Below are 22,205 nucleotides of genomic sequence, written 5' to 3'. Positions count from 1 at the left end.
TTCAAGAGGTGAGGAGGGACTGGTTGTCCACCTGGGTGGTTGCCAATCAGGATCCAAGGTGGTTCTCTAGTATGGTGGATGTAGACTGTGTCGCACCAGACTTGACTTGATACTGAACGATGGACAGTGAAAACATAGTCATTCGGTGTTATATCAAGAAAACTTGTGTGACATCACAGAGAAACAGTAGGCTGTATAAAGTTTATCTTTTAAACAGCAATTGGAGCAGAAACTTAATTTATAAACATGACACTGTTCTAGCCATCAATTAAATCTTTTATTACCTGTGTAATTAACACTTGTAAATGACCACCTCTCATGTCGTTATGTACCGTCTGCCATTGCAGATGACAGCAGTTCCGCTGTAATGACTTTTATGGTGGCTATTTTACACTTAATGTGGGAATCCAGCAGAAAGGTGAGTTATTAACTGCAGAATCTGAATAACTATTGAAACACATCCAAACTCTCTCAGTCTATCTTTTGTTGCTGCAGATCTTCTGTCTGTTCTCTTGATTTGCAGCAAGCAGTCTCTGTGTCTGTCCTGGCATTTCCACATTTGCACAGACATCAACCACATTCAATGAAACTAAAGATGACAGCTTACAACCACAGAGTAGATATACTGGACAAACCCTCTATGACATCACAAACAGGTTTGCTGAAGAGCAGGTCTGAGGCTCAGTTGGATTGATTTTGGATATCACCATGTTGGCTGTAGGACTTCACCTAACGTCCAACCAACGCATAAATGGGTGAACCTAGCATGAACTGGGTGGGAAAACTGAAGCCTGAACACACCCATATATCTCAAAGTTGCCAGGCTTGCTCAAGTTCAATGTTCAATTTATTATCATATGCACTTAAACATACATAACAGTGCCTTTTTATTTGTTCCATGCAAGTGCTATGTTAAAGATTGGACAGCAGATGTCATATTTAATTGTATCAAATGCTCAAACACTGAACCATTTCAACACAATTGCTTCATATTGATTCAGTGGTTCAAAACGCTTCAGTTTCTCCGTCACTAATAATTATCAATAAAATACGTAAGCAATCACACGTTTTCAGCCCATGTGCACAGACATATTTACAATAATGAATACTTGCTAACCGGGACATTAAAAACCGTACGACATGTCCTTTAAATTACCTACTTTGCAACTAGTTGAAGTATGCAGCCTACTGTCTCAAAACACTGATTAGGCTCCGTCTGTAGTGACAACCCAATTTTATTAGACAACAGATTATTCGGTTTGTTGGGCTATTTTATTGGCTTACCTTTGTCATCCAAAAAGTAGTCAACTCAGAAACAAGCTTCGAAGCTTTGCTCGAACTCTGAGTTCTTCACGCGCTGATGTACCTCAGCTACAAGGTTTTCAGCGAATCAGCGATCAGAGAATACTGCCGTCAGAATGTTGTCAGCGGATGTTAACAGCTGTTCCGGGTGTGGGTCTTAAACTCCTCTTCTTTCATTAAGAAACAATGCGCTGTGGTCTGATCTACTGTAATCTCGTCATCAACAGAAAATTAACGGGAGATATTTTTTATTTTGGCTTGACATTTTTTGCTTGTGCGTGACCGCGTGAGAAAAAAAAAAAAAAACCGGAACAGACTGAAACAGAACGTGACTTTTTAACCACTTAAAATACCTCTTAAAATACGTCAAGGTTTGGCATCTTTGAACTTGTTCAAGGTCTGTGTCTCAAGAATGTTTCCTGTAAATTTAAAGCCTGTGGCAGTAATAGGACTGGACTTATGGTGAACACAAACAGATGGACGGACGCAAAGCCTTGCAATACCTGATGGCCATATAACTAGTCGTTCAAGTGCCACGGTTTAAAAGTCTAACTGCCCAAGGAACTGTCTTTGGGGTGCTGTGGTTATGCAAAGGCTATACGGCCAACCTTTGGGCAAATAAATATAATGTCCTACCTTATTCGCCCAACCGTTGGGCAGATAAGTCATTCGCCCTATTGACGTATCCCATAATCCCTTGCGTGCCGGAGAGTCGCTGCAGTCAAACAACATATAGAGAATCAACACGATGACAGTTGTAAATTAATATTACAAAAATGTATTTTTTTATGCTTTTCGTCACGTTAATAAGAGACTGCTGCATGATACCCTGAAAACTTGCTAAAACAATTATAACAAATAATCCGTGTCTGCTACGTTTAATGTGCGTGGAATTTAATAAACGCAAACCGAATTCCAGACATATATATTCATCTCGAACAAAGAGGACAAACAGTGTTGTAAAGAACAATAATCAAGACGTTAAAGAGCAAACTTCACTTTCCCCCAGAACGACATGATCAGGAAGCGATTGTACGAGCTCGTAGCTCACAGCAGCTCCCATTGAAAATAACGGAGAGACAGCCTGTGATTCTCGCATTTTTACATAAAATAAACGCAATAATAACGTCTATAAACCCAGAGAATATATTCATAAGAGCTTTAGGCACAATATAAAAATAGTTTTATGTTGCGATGTTAATGGTGTTGTCCGTGTGCAGCAATTAAAGTGCAGCGTCATCAGAGCGTCTCATTGCAGTTCTCAGTGTTACTGAAATCTCGCAGCGCGGCGACTTCTCCGAGGTTTTGCGGGATTTGAAACGTCAATAGGGCGAATACATTGAACATTACATGCCCAACCGTCGGGCAAATAAATATAATGTCCCACCTTATTCGCCTAACCGTTGGGCAGATAAGTCATACATGGAATGTTACATGCACAACCGTTGGACAGATCAATATAATGTCTTATCTTATTCGCCCAACTGTGATTGTGTGTTTGACATGTTTTGTGCATCTAAACTATGTTTTTTACACCACTTTTTAAGGCTCTATTGCGGCGTATGTTTGACACATTTAATGGCGTCGTCTTTAATTACTGTGAAAATACCGCAATGGATGAAAACAGACAAACTTCATAAGCATTTTGAACAGAAGCCTGTTAACAACAACAAAAGTTTTTGAACAAAATGCTGCTTGTTGGCTGTAAGATGGTGTTAGTTTGACACTGTTCCCTGGGTGTGATGAACCACTTTAGATCATAGCTCCTGGTCGGGCTGCGAACCCTCCTGCAACCAGCGAGAAAATATCCACCTTTTTTCCCTCCCACATTGAAACCGGAAGTGAGTTTACAAGCAAGCTCATTGGTCGGTTGTGTTTGGGCATATATGCTCGCGAATTTACTTTAATGACCCAACGGTTGGGCGTATAGCCACTCTCCTGTGGTTAAGTTACCCTGTGTCCTGGCAGTTAACTAAGATATTTTTGTGGACTAGGCAGTGACTCTTATAACTTGTGGCTTGTGGGGTGCATATTAAAAACTGAGTGGAATATAGCCTCAGTAACCAGAGAACAATCAGTTTAGAGGTAGGTAGAGGGTTTAAAGTTATGGTTGGACAGCTGGGTCCCTGATGTGCGCACACATAGCACCGCGCATAGTAACCAGCGAGTTGCCGAAAACAAACCAATGTTGCGCTCATTTCCTACTTGACCATCGCACTCGTAATGTTCTGACATAGTTTTTCTACTTAATATACACCAGTTTTCACAGAATGTCACGATTGTGTGTTGCAGTTGGCTGTACCAACCACGATAAGTTAAAAGATTGAAAAGTGCATTTTTTCAAACTCCCAAAGTGCCACAAAAGTCCAGACAGAAGGGTTAAACGGCTTGCTGCTATCAGCCGAGTAAATGAGGATGGTCTTGAGAATAATGCTTATGGTCGGAACTACAACGGCATCTGATAGTCTTCGAACCTCCGACTTTTTAAATAATACAAAAATTTTACTGAATGGAAATACTGGAGCACAGTCTTGTGAGTATAATTAACAGCAACCCCTATTTGTAATCCGAGCGAAGCGCCGCGCAGCAGTGCGAAGCTTGCTTTTATGGTAGACGAAGCCACAAACTGGAAATGGCACAAAAAAATCTGTCCAGTGGGGAAAAAGCCACAAACCGGAAATGACCTGTGAGATGCTGAAGAGTGTCGCTCCTTCATGTCTGCGATATATTCATGTTAAAATACTCAGAAAGAACAAATATAGTTGAATCCACATCTTAGCGGTCACTCACTAGCAGAAGCCACTAGCAGCGCCTGCCTGGACCTTGCATTCAAAGTGACTCACCACTAGTTTTATTAACTTTATGGCTTAACATAGCTTAAAGTGATCAGTTTTATTTCCAAAAAAAAAACAAAAAAAAAACGTCACCTCTGCACAGTTGTCATGAATAGGGTCACTATGGAAACCTAAACGGTTTCTGTGGCAGGCTGCAAATATGTTTATTTCTTTTGTAAAGTTGGACATTTGACAATGGGGTTCTCTGGGGACTAAATCGAGTTTTGGAGCCAGCTTCACAAGTAACTGCAAGTTTTGGCACTTCTGCATTGGCCTCATATTTCAGCACTGGAGGTTGCTGTTTGCTTCCAACACGCTCTGATGTACTTGTTTTTGTATTCCAACAGCAAAACAAAAGTTTGATGAAATGCCTCATCTGCTTGTCGGTGGACATGGCAAAGGTTGCGCTTTATTCCAGGTGAGCGCTCTGATGAGTGCCTTTGTAGTTACCGTTGATCTGATAGTGTCTTGAAATAGTTAACAGCTCCTGCCGGCAGAGCGAAAGGGGCGGGGTTTGTGTTCTCGCACAGTTTTTGTGTTTTTGAACAAGAGCAGCGAGTCAGACACAGAAACGACGTTAAAGATGGAGACGAGGTTAAACACTCGAGTTTTAAGTAAACCATGAAAGTCATCACGGGATTATGCCCAGCGTTAATGTTTCTGTGCGAAGTTTGTGCAACAAAGACGTCAGCGGCCGGATGGTGAGTAACATTATATCATGTAAGTTTTTGTTCGGTACTGTAACAGTGCGAAAACAAGCGCACACCAAAAGCTAGTCAACAAATATCGACGATAAATGCTGTTTTTAGGATTAAAAAGTATGCCGCATGTCTAAACCTAAGCTATCCTCATTATTTCGATGTGGTTATCATATTTTTTTGGTCTTTAAAAGTTTTCAGAGTTGTTATAGCATCTGTTGATTCATAACACGACAAGAGAAATGAACAAAGTGCTCAGTAACTGCAAGTACTCCTTCAATGAGGTCATTCACAAAAAAATCGAATTTAGTCACCAAGTATTTTGATAATCATTCAGACCAAACGTCGATATGTTGATTCGTTTCAGGGGCGGATTAAGGCATGATCTGACCTGGGCCAAAGTCCAGGAGCCCTAAGTCACATTTTTCTAAAAAATAAATAAATAAATAATATGGTGATCATATCATAGCTCTTTTTTTAGATATTTAGATATACCTTAGTATGCACTAGTATAGTTCTACCTTAGAATTGGAATGTATTATAGAAGACATACCGTACTGAATTTTCATATAATAACACAACACATTAATATAATACAAGATAATAATACAATAGCATGCTATTGGAGGGCGGTATGCATTTTCAGAGGCCCGACGTCCATGGCCTCTTTTCCTCTGCGGACAGTTTTTTTTTCCTCTGTGGATAGTTCTTGGGCTGCGCGCTATGACGTCATTTGTTTACGCACAGCAGGCGTATATTATCTCTCGACGGCCCGCTCCACTGCCGACCCGCGCTGACTGACCCGCTCCACTTTCTAGGACGACCCGCTCTACTTCTCAGTTGAAAGAATCACTTATTTAATGATATAAATGTAGAAGGAATAACACTTACTGACCAACATGACTGAGTGAACATGACATTGTGCGCTGCAGATGACTTTTTATATAATTTGTTAAAACGTTTGTGTATATATAAGAAAACAGTAAATTTTTCTAATGCAATCATTTCTTCTCGGCGCTCTGAGATTATTTTTCTTTGTTAGCAGCTGTTTCAAAAACCTTCCCAGCTTTTGGACATTTTACGATAACTTTGTCCTTTCTCCCATTTGCTATCGTTTTTGTCACTTGACACCATTTAAGAAACATTTCAGACGTTGACAGAATAAATTTTAACTTATTTCTTGTCGTTTTCAACCTTCCCAGCTAACTAGCGGCAGCTTCAGAGGAAACTTGCTCCCCTTCTCAGGATGACTCGCTCCAATATCTAGGATGACTCGCTCCGCTTTGCGAGTGCAGTGAGTCGTCCAGAAAACCGGAGCGAGTCGGCCAGCGCTTGTCGGCAGTGGAGCAGGTCGACCAGACACCGTGGGTATAACCAGGTAGCGTCGACTTAAATCTACCATACCGGCCTAGCAACGCCTCGGTAAAGTGATAATAATAACTGATATTCCTATGAACTAATGACACCAGAAATTCATAACAGAACAATGGCGGTACTTCTCGTGATGCCCTTAATCTGGTCACATGGGTTTGTTAATGGATCTGGACGCCTACAAAGACCTTCATTGTAAGGGAGCGTAGAGAAATGCCTTACTTTTGTGGTACTAAGTTTCAAATGTATTCAGAGGCCGACGACTCGCCTCTTGAACTCGAAGGTGCCATACTTTCTCTTTTTCGTGGTATCAATTTACTCGTGTTCTTGCCAACCACATCAATGTGCATGTGTGTGATCTCAGTGTTTACAGTATTCTCCTACATTCTGTGATTATAGTGTGATTTTAAGGGTCCACAGACAACTGTAGGCCCGTACCAGTTGGTTAACCTCTGGTAATGTAGGAATTTGCTGTTTCCTTTGTGTTCTGTTGCTGGTATCTTTGAGTTTTTGACTGTTTGTACAAAACAAGACAGTTGGAGATGCTACTTTGGCCTAAAGGATTTGAAAATTAGAAGTGCACATGTTATATCAAGTCATGATAATGCACATACTGGACTATTAAAATATTTTAAAACATTTTTTTGTTGATGAACCAAAGATGCAAGAGGGGGAACGATAACTAAACTTATATTTGTGTTAAAGTTGATTTTTGGCAAATAGAAAAAAAAAAAAATCGGAATCAAAATCATGTTGCAAAGTTGTGAACCACTGGTCTCAATCACTATCTAGACTTTCTGTTTGGGGCCCATCAGATACATTTGGCTTATCTCTTCGCAACTTAGTATTTACTGTTAAGCTGATAAAAGAGCAATGTTCTACCGTTTTAAAATTTTATTTTCTATTTAGAATGTAAAATTTCTAGTCAGTACATAACATTTAATTGTGTGTACCTCTTGCTGTTCCTCACCACAGTGGATCTGATATGGCTCTGCATGTTGATTTGGCACAACTTAAATGCTTGATGTGCTTCATGATGCAACTCCAGATCTACAAGAAGATTGGGGCATTGGCGGTCTTTGACTTTGGACTTTCTTGCTGTGAGGCAAAAGTGCTTACTCGTTGACATAGTTTCACCATAATACATGTATGTAATGTGCAACCTCAAATCAGAAAAAGTTGGGATAGTATGGAAAATGCGACAAAACCAAACCACAAAAAACATACAAGCAAAAAAAAAAAAAAAAAAAAAATCCCTGCCGTGAGTCCTAAATTTGCTTTGGCCTGTATTTCATTGCAGACAGTATGAACCCAAAATATATCATTTTTTTTATGTGGGTCAACTTCATTTCATTTGTCAATATGCAGTACATCCACATTCCAAAAAAAGTTGGGATGGGGCAATTTAGGCTGAATGAGATAAAAATGAATAGGGATGTTATTTAAAAGAAGTGATGTCAACAGGTGATTGTAATCATGATTTGGTACAAAAGCAGTATCCACAAAAGGCTTTGAGTCTTCGAAGAGCGAAATGGGCAGAGACTTTCCACTTTATCAACAAATGTGAAATTAAACAATTCAACTTATATGAAGGAATTACTGTACATAAAAGGCAAGGTGAACAGCCGTGATCTCCCATCCTTCAGAAGGCACTGTATCAAGAACCTTCATTCATCCAAAGTTGATATAATCACATGGGCAAGGGATTACTTTGGGAAAATTTTGTCAAGCACTACAACATGGAGTTGCATTCACAAATGCCACTTAATGTAACAATCACTGCATATCTCTTCCCCATCTCCATTTTCCAGGTCCTCCCAGGTTTTTCGGATTTGGGGTTGCAATTGTACGTACGGGGTCTGTTAGAAAACTATCCGACCTTTTTATTTTTTGCAAAAACCATATGGATTTGAATCACGTGTGATTGCATCAGCCAAGCTTGAACCTTCGTGCGCATGCGTGAGTTTTTTCACGCCTGTCGGTTGCGTCATTCGCCTGTGAGCAGGCTTTGTGTGAGCAGTGGTCCACCCCTCTCGTCGGATTTTTATTGCGAATAAAATGTCTGAATGATGTGGAGCTTTGCTGCATCAATTTTGCCAGAAACTGAGAGAGACCTCCAGGTGGACACCATTTGGAAAATTCAGATGGCTTTCAGATACGATTTTATGGGGATTACACAGATTAAGGAGTGCTCCAGCCAGTTTAAAGACCGTCCACAGTGGCTGAGAGCGCGGTGCACTCCGAGCGCCGATCGACAGGCTGACACCCCGCTGAAACAACCAGATCATTTCCAACGTGAAGGCTTTGTTGATCCGGGACGTCGTCTGACTTCCACAGAAATGGCAGAAGGCGTGGACATCAGCACTTTTTCAGCACATTCCACTGTTACAGGAGTTTTTGTCATGGAAAGAGAAGCGGAGGGATGCACCACGGAGCCGCTCATGGCGCGGGACAAAAGCACCTCCGTGTTGGTCTCACAGGACGGCTTTCAGATGGCTTTCGGTGGCTTTTCAGTCGTGTGACTATGAGCTGGACATGCCAGAACATGTCCTGTGAGGCTTCATCACGGCATTGCTTTGTGCCATGCGGCTCCGTCGCGACGCGCGAATTTCTCCGCTCCTCTTTCCATGACAAAAACTCCTATAACAGTGGAATGTGCTGTTCATTTCCAAACTGAACGCTGTGTTGATCCGGGACATTGTCTGACTACCACAGAAATTGCAGAAGACGTGGACATCAGCACAGACGTGCGGAGAAATTCGCGCGTCGGGACGGAGCCGCATGGCGCAAAGCAACGCCGTGATGAAGCCTCACAGGACATGTTCTGGCATGTCCAGCTCATCCACAATTTCTCGGATAGTCACACGACTGAAAAGTCACCGAAAGCCGTCTGAAAGCCATCTGAAAGCCGTCCTGTGAGACCAACACGGAGGTGCTTTTGTCCTGCGCCATGAGCGGCTCCGTGGCACATCCCTCCGCTTCTCTTTCCATTACAAAAACTCCTGTAACAGTGAAATGTGCCGAAAAAGTGCTGATGTCCACGCCTTCTGCCATTTCTGTGGAAGTCAGACGACGTCCCGGATCAACAAAGCCTTCACTTTGGAAATGATCTGGTTGTTTCAGCGGGGTGTCAGCCTGTCGATGGGTGCTCGGAGTGCGCTGCGCTCTCAGCCGCTGTGGGCGGTCTTTAAACCGGCTGGAGCACTCCTTAATCTGTGTAATCCCCATAAAATCGTCCCTGAAAGCCATCTGAATTTTCCGAATGGTGTCCACCTGGAGGTCTCTCACAGTTTCTGGAAAAATTTGATGCAACAAAGCTCCAAATCGTTCAGACATTTTATTTGCAATAAAAATCCGACGAGAGGGCTGGACCACTACTCACACAAAGCGTGCTCACAGGTGAATGACGCATCCGACAGGCGTGAAAAAACTCACGCATGTGCACGAAGGTTCAAGCTTGGCTGATGCAATCACACGTGATTCAAATCCATATGGTTTTTGCAAAAAATAAAAAGGTCTGGTGAATAGCGAGCAGGGGTGGGGGAAGCATGGTGTTGGATCATTTAAATTAACTTTTCATTGCAGGTGTTTCTATATTTCAGTCAGTGACTTCATGCTTGACCTAAACTCTTAATTTAGTTTAGTTTGGCCCACATTAATTTAGTCCAGCCGACATTAGCAAGGATGTGGTGGGACATCCCCACTTCTTGTTAACTGTTTTATTACACTGATATTAAAGTAGTGTGTCATACAAAGAAGTTTTATATGTATTGTAAGATGTGCAATGGCTTCCTCAAAAACAGAAAACATTATTTTCCTTATATTCTTAAAAAACAAAACAAAACTGAACTTTGATTCCCATAGGTGGTTGTTTATCTTGTTGAATGACATTTTTGTTTACTATTCCTTAAACTCTTAATATTATGTACTGTACATAGTTTAGATATTAACCCCTGGCCCCACCAAATAATGAACGATGAATAATGAGCCACATAGCATGTTTTTTTTTTTTTTGGTACGAGTCCAGTTATTCAACAAATATATTAGAATAGTGGCTCATGCAGGCTCTTAGAGGCTGAATATTCAGCTAACGAGGTTCATCTCTGAGCATGATACTAATTTTGAGAAGTTCAAACAGCGTGGGGCAGTTTGCGTACGGGATACTACAAGGACAAACGTGGATGTTAGAGGCATTTTTGTGGTGAGGACGAGGCTGTTAGAAGCCCATTATCCGAGTACCTGATGGCTACGAGGACAGGACAGGCTCTTTTGGACAGACTATTTTGGCTCCGCCCTCTCGCGCACTTTGTCGTGTCAATCCCACCTGCTTTGTGCGCTGGACGCTGTATATAAAATAATTATTTCGTAGCAGATTAATCATTTTCTGTCAGAGTTTGGATGTTGAAAACACCTCTAACTTGAACTTGACAATGGTGTTGTTGGAGTTGTCCTGTGTGAAGAGGGAATAGAGTAGGGGACTGAGGACACACCCCTGTGGAGTTCCAGTATTCAGGATAAGAGTGGATGAGGTGTGGTCTCACATTCTGACATTTTGTGGTCTGTTCCTTACGAAGTCCAGTGTCCAGGAGCACAGTGAGCTGCCCAATCCCAAGTTGCTCAGTTTCGTGACCAGTTTGTGGGTGATTATTGCATTAAATGCTGAGCTGACGTCCACAAACAGCATCCTTACATGCATGTTCTTTTGGTCCAGGTGTGTGAGAGCTTTGTGGAGAGCTGTTGAGATCGCATCCTCTATTGATCTGTTTGCTCGATAAGCAAACAGATGTTGGTCAAGATCAGTCAGGATGGAGGATTTGATATGAGAGAGGATCAGTCTCTCAAAGCACTTAGTGATGATGGGGGTGAGAGCAACTTGGCGAGTATTCATTGAGGCAGCTCACTGTACTCTTTTTGGGCACTGGGACAATTGCGGCTGTCTTAAGGCAGGAGGGGACTACAGAATGCTATAGCAAGAGGTCAGAGATGGGGTTGAAAACCTCTGCTAGCTGGCCTGCGCAGTCCTTAAGAACCCTTCCGGTGACTCCATCTGGACCAGCTGCTTTGCTCACGTTGACTCTGCGCAGCGTGGATCTGATCTGATGCTGGTGCAGCTGTAGTGGGTCGTCTCTCCTTGGTGAAGCTTGTGAGGTGTTGGCCTCGCTGTTCTGTTGGTCAAAACGAACAGAGAAGTTGTTCAACCTGTCCGGCAGAGTGTTATCTGTGGTTTTTTTGTGTTTGAGTGACTTTGTATCCAGCGAGTGTCTTCATCCCCTGCCACATGGCCCTGGAGTTGTTTTGTTAAAGTGCTCTCCTATGTGCTGTTGGTATCTGTGCTTGGCCTCTCTGATGCCCCTCATCAGCTTCCCTCATGCCTCTTTGTAGGTCTGTGGGTCTCTTGATTTGAAGGTAGAGTCCCGAGCTCAAAGCAGAGTCCTCATCTTACTGCTGAACCACGGCTTCTGGTTAGGAAACACTTTAACAGTTTTAGTTGTTGACACACTCTCGGTACAGAAGTTGATGTAGGAGAGGACACCTGATGTGTGTCCCTCCATGTCTGTCCTCTCAGCAAACATTCCCCAGGCTGTGGTGTCAAAGCAGTCCTACAGGGTTGAAATGGCTTCCCTAGTCCACTTGGACTGCTTCAACAGATGTCCTCTGTTGACAGATCAGTGGTCTGTATGCAGGAGTCAAGGCCTGAGAAAGGTGGTCTGATAGTCCTCGGTGTGACGGGGGGGGGTGTGTGGCCTTCTTCTATACATCTGGGATGTTAGTGTAGACCTGGTCCAGGGTGTTCTTCTCTCTTGTGGGGAAGTTCACTTTTTTGTAAAATTTAGCCAGGACAGATTTAAGGTTGGCTTGATTAAAGAACCCTGCTGCTATTAAAATACTGTCCGGGTCTGCTGTGAGGTGGTGGTTGATGGAGAGCTGTAGCTGCTCCATGGCTAACCTAGCTGTTATGACAACCAGTGTAAATTCTGTGGGCGAGTAAAAGAGTCTGCACTGCAGTGTCAGATACACCACGTCCGGGGAGCAGTGTTTGTCCTTAATCTTGACCTCTGTGCACCAGTTATTGTTTATGTAAATACAAAGTCCTCCTCCTCTGCCCTACGGAGTCCTTTGTTCTATTGGCTCTTAAGGCTGCACAGGCAGCGAGCTTGATGGCGGCGTTTCTGTTACAACCATCACACAGTAGTCCAGACTGTGTGTGGTAGTCTGCAGTCATAGTTCATCTGGTTTGTTGTTCAGCGTGTTGCCAAGAAAGAGACTCGGGACAGCCGGTCGGTGGCGGTTAGCCTTTAGCCTAACCTGTCTTGCCCCTCTTCTGCTTTCTGTGTCTTCACCGTATGTGCCATATCAGCGTACAGATGGTGATGATCTGCTCGTCGGCTGGCAAGCGTCGTATCTCTGGAGGAATAAAGTTCCAGGTGTTTGTTTCCAGCGTGTAGTGGGTGTTGTCTGCAAATATTAGCAAGTTAGCTCTACTGTACTGCACACATGCCTTTAAAAAGCTGCCAAAACTCAAGGAGGGCTGGGCCGCTGCAACTGTGTGCGACGCCACCTTGAATAACTCATATTATGTTCTCTTTGCTAATATCAGTGTGGGGCTTGTACAGCAAAAATGTGAATGACCGAGTGAGTTAGTCTGTTCCAGCTAGCTTTTGTAGGAACAAAGCCCCATCAGAAACAAAAAATGATATCATCTTGATGTTCACCTAAATTAAAAGTGCACATATTCAGGATGAAGTCATTAGATGGCAGCTACCTTTATGTACAAGATCATCTGAAAAAAGTGCCTTTGTTTTGCCTTAAGTAGTATTCCATAGGTGTGTCTGACACTGTGGTATACTTTTTTACTAAAGACAAGTGAGTGCTAAATATGATGATATGCCAGGAGATGACTGTGTTGTGTGAAATGATGTATAGCTGATAACATTTTACGTTTGGAAGAATAAGTACATATTATTTTTGCACAGTCTAGTTAATAGCCTTCAGAAAACGCACCTATTGTATTCAAATGCACTATATGCAAAACAACATATGTTGTGTGAAAAATATACGCTGTTTTTAAAAATAGCTCAAGGTAAAGTTGAAATTAAGGGTGAAAATTTAAATAAATTTTTTTTTTAAAAGAAAATTGAATTTGATTTGATGATTTTATTTATTTATTTTATTTTTAATTGGATCAAAGAAAACTCTGACGTATTGGTGTAACAAAAAGGCCAAAGTAGAAAAAATAAAAGAGGCCTGCACCTGCAAGGCCCTGAATGGTGAATTTCCATGACCCAGAAGTGAACTCACAAAACCTGGGGACTTTACAAAAAATGATATCATCCACAGATGTTGTTTTAATGGTGTAATTTGCTATATTTAAAAAAACAACCCTTTTGGGGGTGGAGAAATAGTATATAAGATGAGTGCAAAGTAGTGTAAAATTGAAGCTTTTCCTGTGTTCTTGATGATTCTGTGAAAGTGCTTCCTTTGTTGGTGAATAAAGAACTGTTGCTTTGGGACTTTGATTTTTTTTTTCTTTTTTAGCAGTTGAGTATAGCTAAAACACTTAAGCCCCAGTCACATGGCCCTAACGAAGGACACCCAAGGCAAAACAAAACAAGAAATCTGGACTTGCGTTGACTTTCAGAGACATCGTTTAACCATCGTCCAGCTTCATTCCTGTAGCTGGCGCTTTGTCAAAATTGTCAAACTGTTGAAAAATGTGAACAAATCCCGACGCCAACTTCAATTCGTACGTAATCCATTTTGCTTTCTGTCTCGACAGTTCCTCATTGTTTGCATAGTTCCCGTACCGTCAGTATTCCGTTTCATTGTCGTCCAACTTCGTCCAACCTCCCAAGTTCAATGTCTTTGACGAACATTGACGATATCTGAACAGATCAGTAACTAACGATCCGACGAGCCGAACGTGACCCGTCCATGTGTGGGACGAAAAGCAACATTGTCATAAGGAAACAATAGTGGCAAGAACGTTTGATCAGCTACTGTAACTATTTACGTGCGTTCACATCCTGTCTGTGGCTGGAATGTTCCAGCCACAGACAGGTTTTGTTTCATTCTTTTATGCACTCTGGACTCGCAGGCTTTTCGGTGATGGGAGAAGTGCCGGCTCATTTGTCCACTTTTTGTTGACGATTTGTGACTTTGGGACATTTTTTCCTTCGTTCAGTGATCGCCGTGTGCCATGTGACCAGGCCTTTAGACACTTGTCTGGTAATCAAGGACTCTGTCCGAAGGCTCTACGACACCACCTGCTGGATGCAGCACACGCCATCACGTGTGGGTCAGCAAAGGTAACAGTCATGGAGAGAAACACAATGCCCACTCTCAAAATGAAAAGCAGAACGAGAACATGAAACCAAAATTAAAAAAATAGATCTAATGTGCGGCTGAGGATGCCAACAAAACCTTTTGTTAGTACTACGTGCTTGATGACAAATTCAAAACCCTGTTTTGTAATGTTTGTAATGTTGTTTCTGACAAGCTGTAAATGTAGAAAATGCCTCTCCTGCCATCAAAGTTACACTCACAAGAGAACACTGATCTGATGGCAGATTGTTGATTGTTTTATTTTGTGTATGTAATCATGATTAAAGTAATATCTAAGTGCACATAGTCTGAATAGATGACAGAAACTGGTTTGGGGAAAACCACCCATCTGTTCATGTTAATATCTGTTATGGGGAACAACAACAACAACAGTGGAATACAAAGTCTCGCGCAATCAGAAAGTCAGTCAGCAGGTTGGCTTTCCTTCTCTTGAGACATAACACTTTCTGGTTAAGTTAAGCTGTAAATCACATTCCACCTCTAATAACTTAACCCCCCCTGCAGCGCTGCCTCATGCAGCCCCATTATAGATACTTCAGATTAGTACTTTTTAAACATTCAGAATTACAGTACGGTCAATACTCTTTCCCCTGAGTAGATATAAATCAGCCATGCACAGTTACTGTTTCTTGAGTACAAAAATGTTCCGTACAGGTTTGTGTCTGACACAAGCATGTGCCACATTGTGTTTTATCTGCCCTGGACTGAGCAATAAAAATGAATGTACTGCCTTCATCTGGCTGCAGATCAGTTTTTTTTTATGTTGTTTTTAATCTTGAATATTCAGATGGAGGGTCCAACCTGAATGGCTTATTTCCAACAGTAACTCCCACGGTACAGCGTGTCTATAGAGATCTGTGTTCTGTTTCTCTGTCAGTGTCTGTCCTTACATAACCTTTCATTTCTGTTTCACTGACATTTATATCAATTGGATCAAGGCATGCTTAGACTTTAGAGCCTGGATTGGGTGCCATGTATGTTTTAAGTCTGTAAAAAGCAAATATTCTCACTTTTTTTCTTTAATGTCTACAGTATAGTTGGTTATTATTAATCACCTGCTTGGCTACTATGGCTGTGCGTCTCTCTCAATATAAAATTATATGATACGCGTGCTAGATACATGGGCTACAATACGATAGAAAGAGCAGGACAGAAGAGATTGAAGATGAGGAAATGGGAGCGGAACAAGATTAACGCAGCTGATTTAGAAACTTAAACTCGAGTCATGAAGCGATTCATAGTCCATTTATCAATTCAGGGGTCTGTGTATCGATCAAGTCCTATCTGTTACTTTAAAACTGGTTTTTGATTCATATTGGTTAATTGTTACACCACTAGTGGCTACATCATTCTATCTAGTTGTACTTAGAATAAGTGTATTGCATATAGCTCCATTTGTATCTTAATTCTGTTTAGTTCTCTCCCAGTCTACTGGGGCAAGCCACTGGGAGAGTTAATGGGCTATTGATTGCATGCTGGACCAGCTTGTCTGTCAGATGGTGGGTAATGGATTGTAAGCAATTAATTCCACTGACCTCCAGAGAACATGTCATTAAGGAAACATAACACTCCAAAGTCTTGCTGTTTGGTTCTGATGAACTGTCATGGTTGGTATTTAGGGTTATGCAACCAATGTGTGGTTATATGTATTGAGGACATGGGCTATCACATCCATCCAGTGGGTGTGGAGGGAGGGGGCTCTCTTGGCGTTCTCCAGCCAGTCTGATGGGGATCAAAGTCCAGGTTGGCTTGGGTTGCATGTTCTGGAGCAAAGAGCAGTATGTGTCAGAACCATCGGACTCCTCGCATTACTGCAAGGCAGGACGCAGGTGGTTGTTGGGTCTGCACTCTGAGCTCCTTGTTGCTTGTGTGGTGGATACTACTTGAAGCATGCAGTCCTTCTGAGGGCTCTGCTGTCAAAGTCATTGATCCTGGCCACCAAGGTGTTGTTTCGTGGCCAGGTCTCAGATCCATACAGGGGGACGGACACCTTTCGGAGAGGTGCTGATGTTTCCACAGGATAGGGTGTCCACAGATCCCAGTGCTCAACGCCAATCAATCTCTGGTGTTAGGTCATCCGTTTTGGAAACTCTTGATCCACGGGTTTACCTGGACTAAACTCAACAGCTGGCACAGGAGAGAACAAGATGGAAGGCACTGGTAAATCTGGGTAGGTCTACGTGCCAAGTGCAAGAGGACTAAGAAGAAGAAGAATCGTTGCATGGTTACACAGGCAGCTGTGGAATGCAGATTTGATGAGAGGGACCTGTTTTCTGATGCTTGCTTGTCTCTGTTTTTCCAACCCATTTTCCTGTGTGAGCCCTCAGTGGGAGAGTGTCTGTATCCATGATGATTAGCTAGAGGGAATACCAATAAGCACCGCAGGCCTCTTCCTCTCTGTGGTTCTGTTCTCTGCTGAAGGATGGTTTTGTTCCATTTAAGCGAATTTGCCAGCACTTTTGCACTGTGTATGCCTGTGTGTGTGGTCAGGGTGTGCAGAGCAAATAAAGTATATCATCCCAAGATATGCCACTCAGACACCACATTTTCATCACTGTGCTCCAATTTCTGCAGAATTCTGAACACCATCTGTGGTTGGACTTTACATTCTGCATGTGACCTGACTGTACATCATGAACTAAAGCACAGATTTACAACATTTTTGTTGTTTCCCACCTTTAAAAGTATAAAAATTGTTTCAATATTTACATTATCACCTGGGAGTAATTTAATTTGCTTGTTTTGAGAGCAAAAGGTTCCGGGTTCAAAACCACCTGTGCCCAGTCTTTTTGTAATATGGAGTTGCATCAGGAAGTGCAGCCATCTTAAAACTTGTGCCAAATCAACATACAGATCTGTTGTGGTGACCCTTAGTGGGGAAAAAGGGAGAAGCAGAAGGGACTTAATGTGATAGCAATACAGGTGAACCTCATTAAATCATGTGAGTTGGGGTCCACAAAATTGAACCGTGAGTTATCTGAAACCGCACGTTAATAAGGTTGACCAAAAACATACAGGAGTCTAAATTTTCGGGGTCCACAAATCGGACGCGATAAAGCCGGAATGCGAGTTACGCATTCACAAGTTAACGGGGTTCACCTGTATTGAGAAAAATAACAAGGTCAGTCAATTAAAATGTATTTAATGGGATGTTTCATGAAATATCAGCAGAACATTAAGTGTACAGTTCTTTTCACTTTGCTGTACCATTTTATTGCCATTATTATTTGTCCAAACTGCCAAAATGTTTAGTCACAATACAAGTGATGAGTTTGTTTTTTAAGCATTATGGATTTTTCATCCTTCCTATATCACTGCAAGGTTGGGTAGGATTACTTTGAAAGAATACATGTGGATTACACGTATGTATGTACATACATTTGGATTACTTGTAATCTGATTACTTTTGGATTACATTTCAAAGTAATCCTACCCAACCCTGTATCACTGATCTATTCCATTGTATAAATTAAATGCAATTTTCCTGTGAGATATAAAGAAAAAAGTCACCAAGTTTAAAAATACAATCAGGTCTACATAGTTGGACAATGACAATTTTTGTTAATATACTTTTGTCTCTGTACACCACAGTGAAGTTTAAATAAAACAATCGGTTGTGAAAGTTTAGGAACACGGACCCACAACAGGGGGCGTAAAAGAACGGGCAATGGATAAGCCAAACAGTAACAATTTAATGTTGTAAATTGTGCACAACGGAATACAGACAACAGTCAGTTTGGGACTATAGTCAATTACACGTTGGGTGACGTGTGGGCAGGCTTGAGGATAGGAGACGCCCGTCCAGAACCGAGCCGGATCCCACACGGCACCTCACCGCCAATGGATCTGAAGAACACCGGAGCCGCCAAGTCCTGGGTCCCCAGGTGGCCACCGTCTCCAGCTGTCAGACCTGGCACTGCTGGCAGAGAACAGAAACAGCACAAGTGAGTGTGAGTACGCACACTCAGTAATCCCACAGTCTGTGTTCTTTTGGGAGGGAGCACCTCCACCTCCCGTCACACACTCGTGCAGCTCCTCTCTAACCACTTATCTGGTTGGGGTGTGAAGCGAAGCCGTCGCTGATCACACCAAACGCTAATCCCACAGATAAGGCAACACCACAGGAAAACGGCTGCAAAGAAGTTCAGATTATTACTCAATGTTGTAAGTCAGCAGAGAAATTACCTCCAAGGTAGCTGATTTCTCGGCGAGGAGGTGGAGTTGCAGTCCGGCCTTTATGGTAATGGTGATGAGTTGACAGAGTGACAGCTGGTACTGATGATGAGTGACAGCTGTCACTCCCAGTGGCTCCGGCGCCCTCTCCTGCTTGAAGCCCGCACTCCAAGCAGGGCGCCATCTGGTGGTGGTGGGCCAGCAGTACCTCCTCTTCAGCGGCCCACACAACACAATCAGGATGTACTTGTAGTGCAGAATTTCAGTTTTAATTCAACAGGCTTTACAATAATATCACATTAACCATGTAGGACATACAGCTGTTTTTATACACAGTCTCTCCATTTTTCTAAGACAATATGTAACTGAATAAACTAAATATAAGGATTATGTTTAACGCAAATCATTAACTTTGCAGCCGGTTTTTCGTGAGGTGAGTAAGGGGTTGGAGCCATGAATATTTCCAAGCCACTGAATATGTCTTCATTTACATGAGTCATTAAGAAAACCAAACAGTATGGCACCGTGTGGTAAATCTGTCTGGAGTAGGCAGTTCCTGAGTGACTATGCAAGAAGAAGACCAGCGTGGGAAGCCACCAAGACACTCAGACAAACTTGAAAGGAGTCATAGCCTTATGTGGCTTTGATTGGAGGCTGTCTGCATGGTGCAACATTTGTCTGCACTGCCAGTCACAGTTTCATGGAGAAGTGGCAGAGAGAATGAAGAAAAGAAAAGAAAAAAATCAAATATATGCTTAAGTCACCCATCCGTCTGCCTTCTGAAAAACCAGAAGTGAAATTTAACTTTATTTATTCATGGAAAAACGTCCTCAGTTCTACTTCACAATGAAACTGTTGGTGTAACCAGGGGCACCGAAAAGGGGAGAATAAGGAGAAGGATTCTAGGGGTCCATGACTGACAGGGGCCAAGAGAGACCCCTAATAGGAGACTGTAGTCTTGTGTGAACCCTGTGTGATATTGCAGGATTTGACCACTTATGGGGACCTCCATTTAATATATATACAGCATAACTTCACATGGATAAATAGTGTACAGTTTTGTTTTTGGCTAAAATCACCAAAGCAGTCGCAAAAAGTTTTTTTTGTTTTGTTTTTTTTTTCGGTTCCTGGTGGGGAGGAAAAGGCAAGGGGTGGGAGACGTCGTATCACTAAGTGTTAGCCTTCACAGCTAACCAGAGTAGCTACATTTCTCTCCTGCAAAACCGCCTTGACACATTTGTGCTTCAGATCATAAACAAACCGCATGTCCAACAAAACACATGTCCACTTTTCCAGCGCATCATCACTTTTTCTTTGCATTTTCACTTTGTGTGCGTGTAATTTTCCAAAAACCCCGTTGAAAATGCCATGGTTAGTACCCCGGAAGTAGAGAAATTACGTCATATGCGTCATATTTTACCCCTTTAGCACCCGTCCCCAAAAGGGACTGCGTTGCCGTATACAGTTATAATACAACACTCAGTAATAAACTTAATCACACATATTTTACTTACAATGTATTGGTAACACTAAGTTTATTTGTTGTGGAAATATGTCCCAACGCTCACCCCCCCCCCCCCCCCACTCTGTATTCACGTAAAGTGGTTCAGTCCACCTGCTCTATCAGACAGTTACAGAAACCTTTTACAGACAGTGAGTGGAGGATAGACAGGACAGCTCAGAGCTCAGGAAGCAGGGAAAAAAAAGAAAAGAAAAAAAAACTCACGAGAAAGAAGCGAAGGGTTGACAGTATATCACCTAGTTCTTTCATAGGCAAGGTGGGTATGTGATGGAAAGCTCTGGAATGTTAGCCTGTTGTCTGTTCCTAACTTTGTTCATAGTTTATAACCAAGTTCACTTTTCTCCCCATATTATGTCATGTTCCTTAAGAAAACTCTGAAATTATACATTTCACTGTTGTTTTACTTGAATAATCAATGCTGGCTAATGTTTAGCAAGCAGCTCTGCGCAAAAAAATCATCATCAAAAGCAGCAGTAGTCTGTCAGTTCTGTGGCGTCAGATCAACGCCAAAACCACACTCGCGTAAATGTGTTCATCCGGAGATATTCACTGCAGCTCGCAAATGATCACGTGCGCACAAATTATCACGACGTGTGTGCAAATTATGCAAATAGTGCTCTGCGTGAGGACCAGCGTTCCCCCCGCCTGCTCGAAGTTGATTTCTGCTCGCGTGCTGAGAATTCCTGCTCTCTCGCTTGAAGTTTATGGCACCATGGGGTGGGATTATGGCACTATGGGGGAGGGAACCATGTTGGCATTGGCTCTGCTGTGATTGGCTATCTCTGGAGAGCAAGGTTTGATTGACAGCCCCCCTCTCTGATGCGGAAGTCAGTCGGAGACAACGGTGTTAAGCAATTATCACCTTGTTTCTGCTTAAAACTTCACTCCAGTCATCATCTGTCTCAGCGACAGATCTCTGACGCTTCTGTTCAGCAATCATTTCCACATAAATTCAGCATTAATTTAATTTAATTAATTTAATTTAATTAGCTTATAATGTGCTAAATCGCAGCAAAAGCCGTCTCAAGGCACTTTACATAAAACAGTTCAACATAAAATTTAAATAAATAATTAAAAATGAATAAAAAAATTCAAATACATAATTAAAAACAGAAGTAAAAGAATAAAACAGATAAAAAAATAAAAACTATTAAACTATTCATAAGAAAGAGAATAAAAATAGGTTTTCAGTCTTGACTTAAAAATGTCCACGGACTCCGACTGCCTCGCGGTCATGGGAAGACTATTCCACAGGGTGGGTGCACGATACTAAAAGGCTCTTTGACCCGCTGACTACTTCTTCACGCTGGGAACACAGAGAAGTCCCGCAATCTAGTCTAGAAGAAACAAAAGCATGAATCAGGGTCTCAGCATCAGCCATAGACAGGATGGGGCAGATCCTCGCTATATTTTGCAGATGGAAAAAAAACAGCCTTAGTAACATCCCTGATGTGGAGGTCAAAAGACAACGTAGGATCAAACATTACCCCAAGGTTCCTCATTTTGTCCGTATGATGTATGACACACAAACCCAGGCTGAGCGCCAGCTGGTCAAACTGATGCCGATGTCTCGTTGGACTAAGAACCATCATTTCAGTCTTATCAAAGTTTAAAAGTAGGAAGTTACTAGACATCCAACTTCTCACTGATAGAAGACAGTCCTCCAGGGATTTTATGGGAGTGAGATTTCCCGCAGATATCGGCATGTACAACTGAGTATCATCATTGTAACAATGAAAGGTAATCCTAAAAGTCCGTAGTATACGCCAAAGGTGTGCCACATACAGGGAGAAAAGCAAGGGGCCTAAAACGGATCTCTGTAGAACCCCAAACCTCATGTCACCAAGGTCAGAGGTAATGCCATTATACCAGACACACTGAGAATGACTGGACAGATATGACGTCAACCAGGCAAGGGCACTTCCAGTAATCCACAAAACATTCTCCAACCTATCGTGCAAA

General features: G+C 42.2%; 1 protein-coding gene across 3 annotated transcripts in view; it reads left to right on the top strand.

Moving 5' to 3' along the window:
* The first annotated feature begins 4,544 nt into the window (after nucleotides 1–4,544).
* Nucleotides 4,545–22,205, top strand: part of LOC117515653 (transmembrane and coiled-coil domain protein 3-like) — a 42,516-nt gene continuing 24,855 nt past the window's right edge. The window contains exons 1-2 of one of the 3 annotated variants that reach the window (XM_034176307.1): nucleotides 4,545–4,837; nucleotides 14,388–14,511. In XM_034176307.1, coding sequence (XP_034032198.1) covers nucleotides 4,758–4,837; nucleotides 14,388–14,511 — 204 coding nt within the window. In that variant the 5' untranslated portion in view covers nucleotides 4,545–4,757. Of the gene's footprint in view, nucleotides 4,838–6,072; nucleotides 6,213–14,387; nucleotides 14,512–22,205 lie in introns of those variants that run through there. The other 2 variants (XM_034176308.1, XM_034176309.1) reach the window with 2 other exon arrangements.

This window comes from Thalassophryne amazonica, chromosome 8 (genome assembly GCF_902500255.1).
Source record: "Thalassophryne amazonica chromosome 8, fThaAma1.1, whole genome shotgun sequence".
Taxonomy (NCBI): Eukaryota; Metazoa; Chordata; class Actinopteri; order Batrachoidiformes; family Batrachoididae; genus Thalassophryne; species Thalassophryne amazonica.
This window is presented reverse-complemented; position numbering and strand designations above follow the sequence as displayed.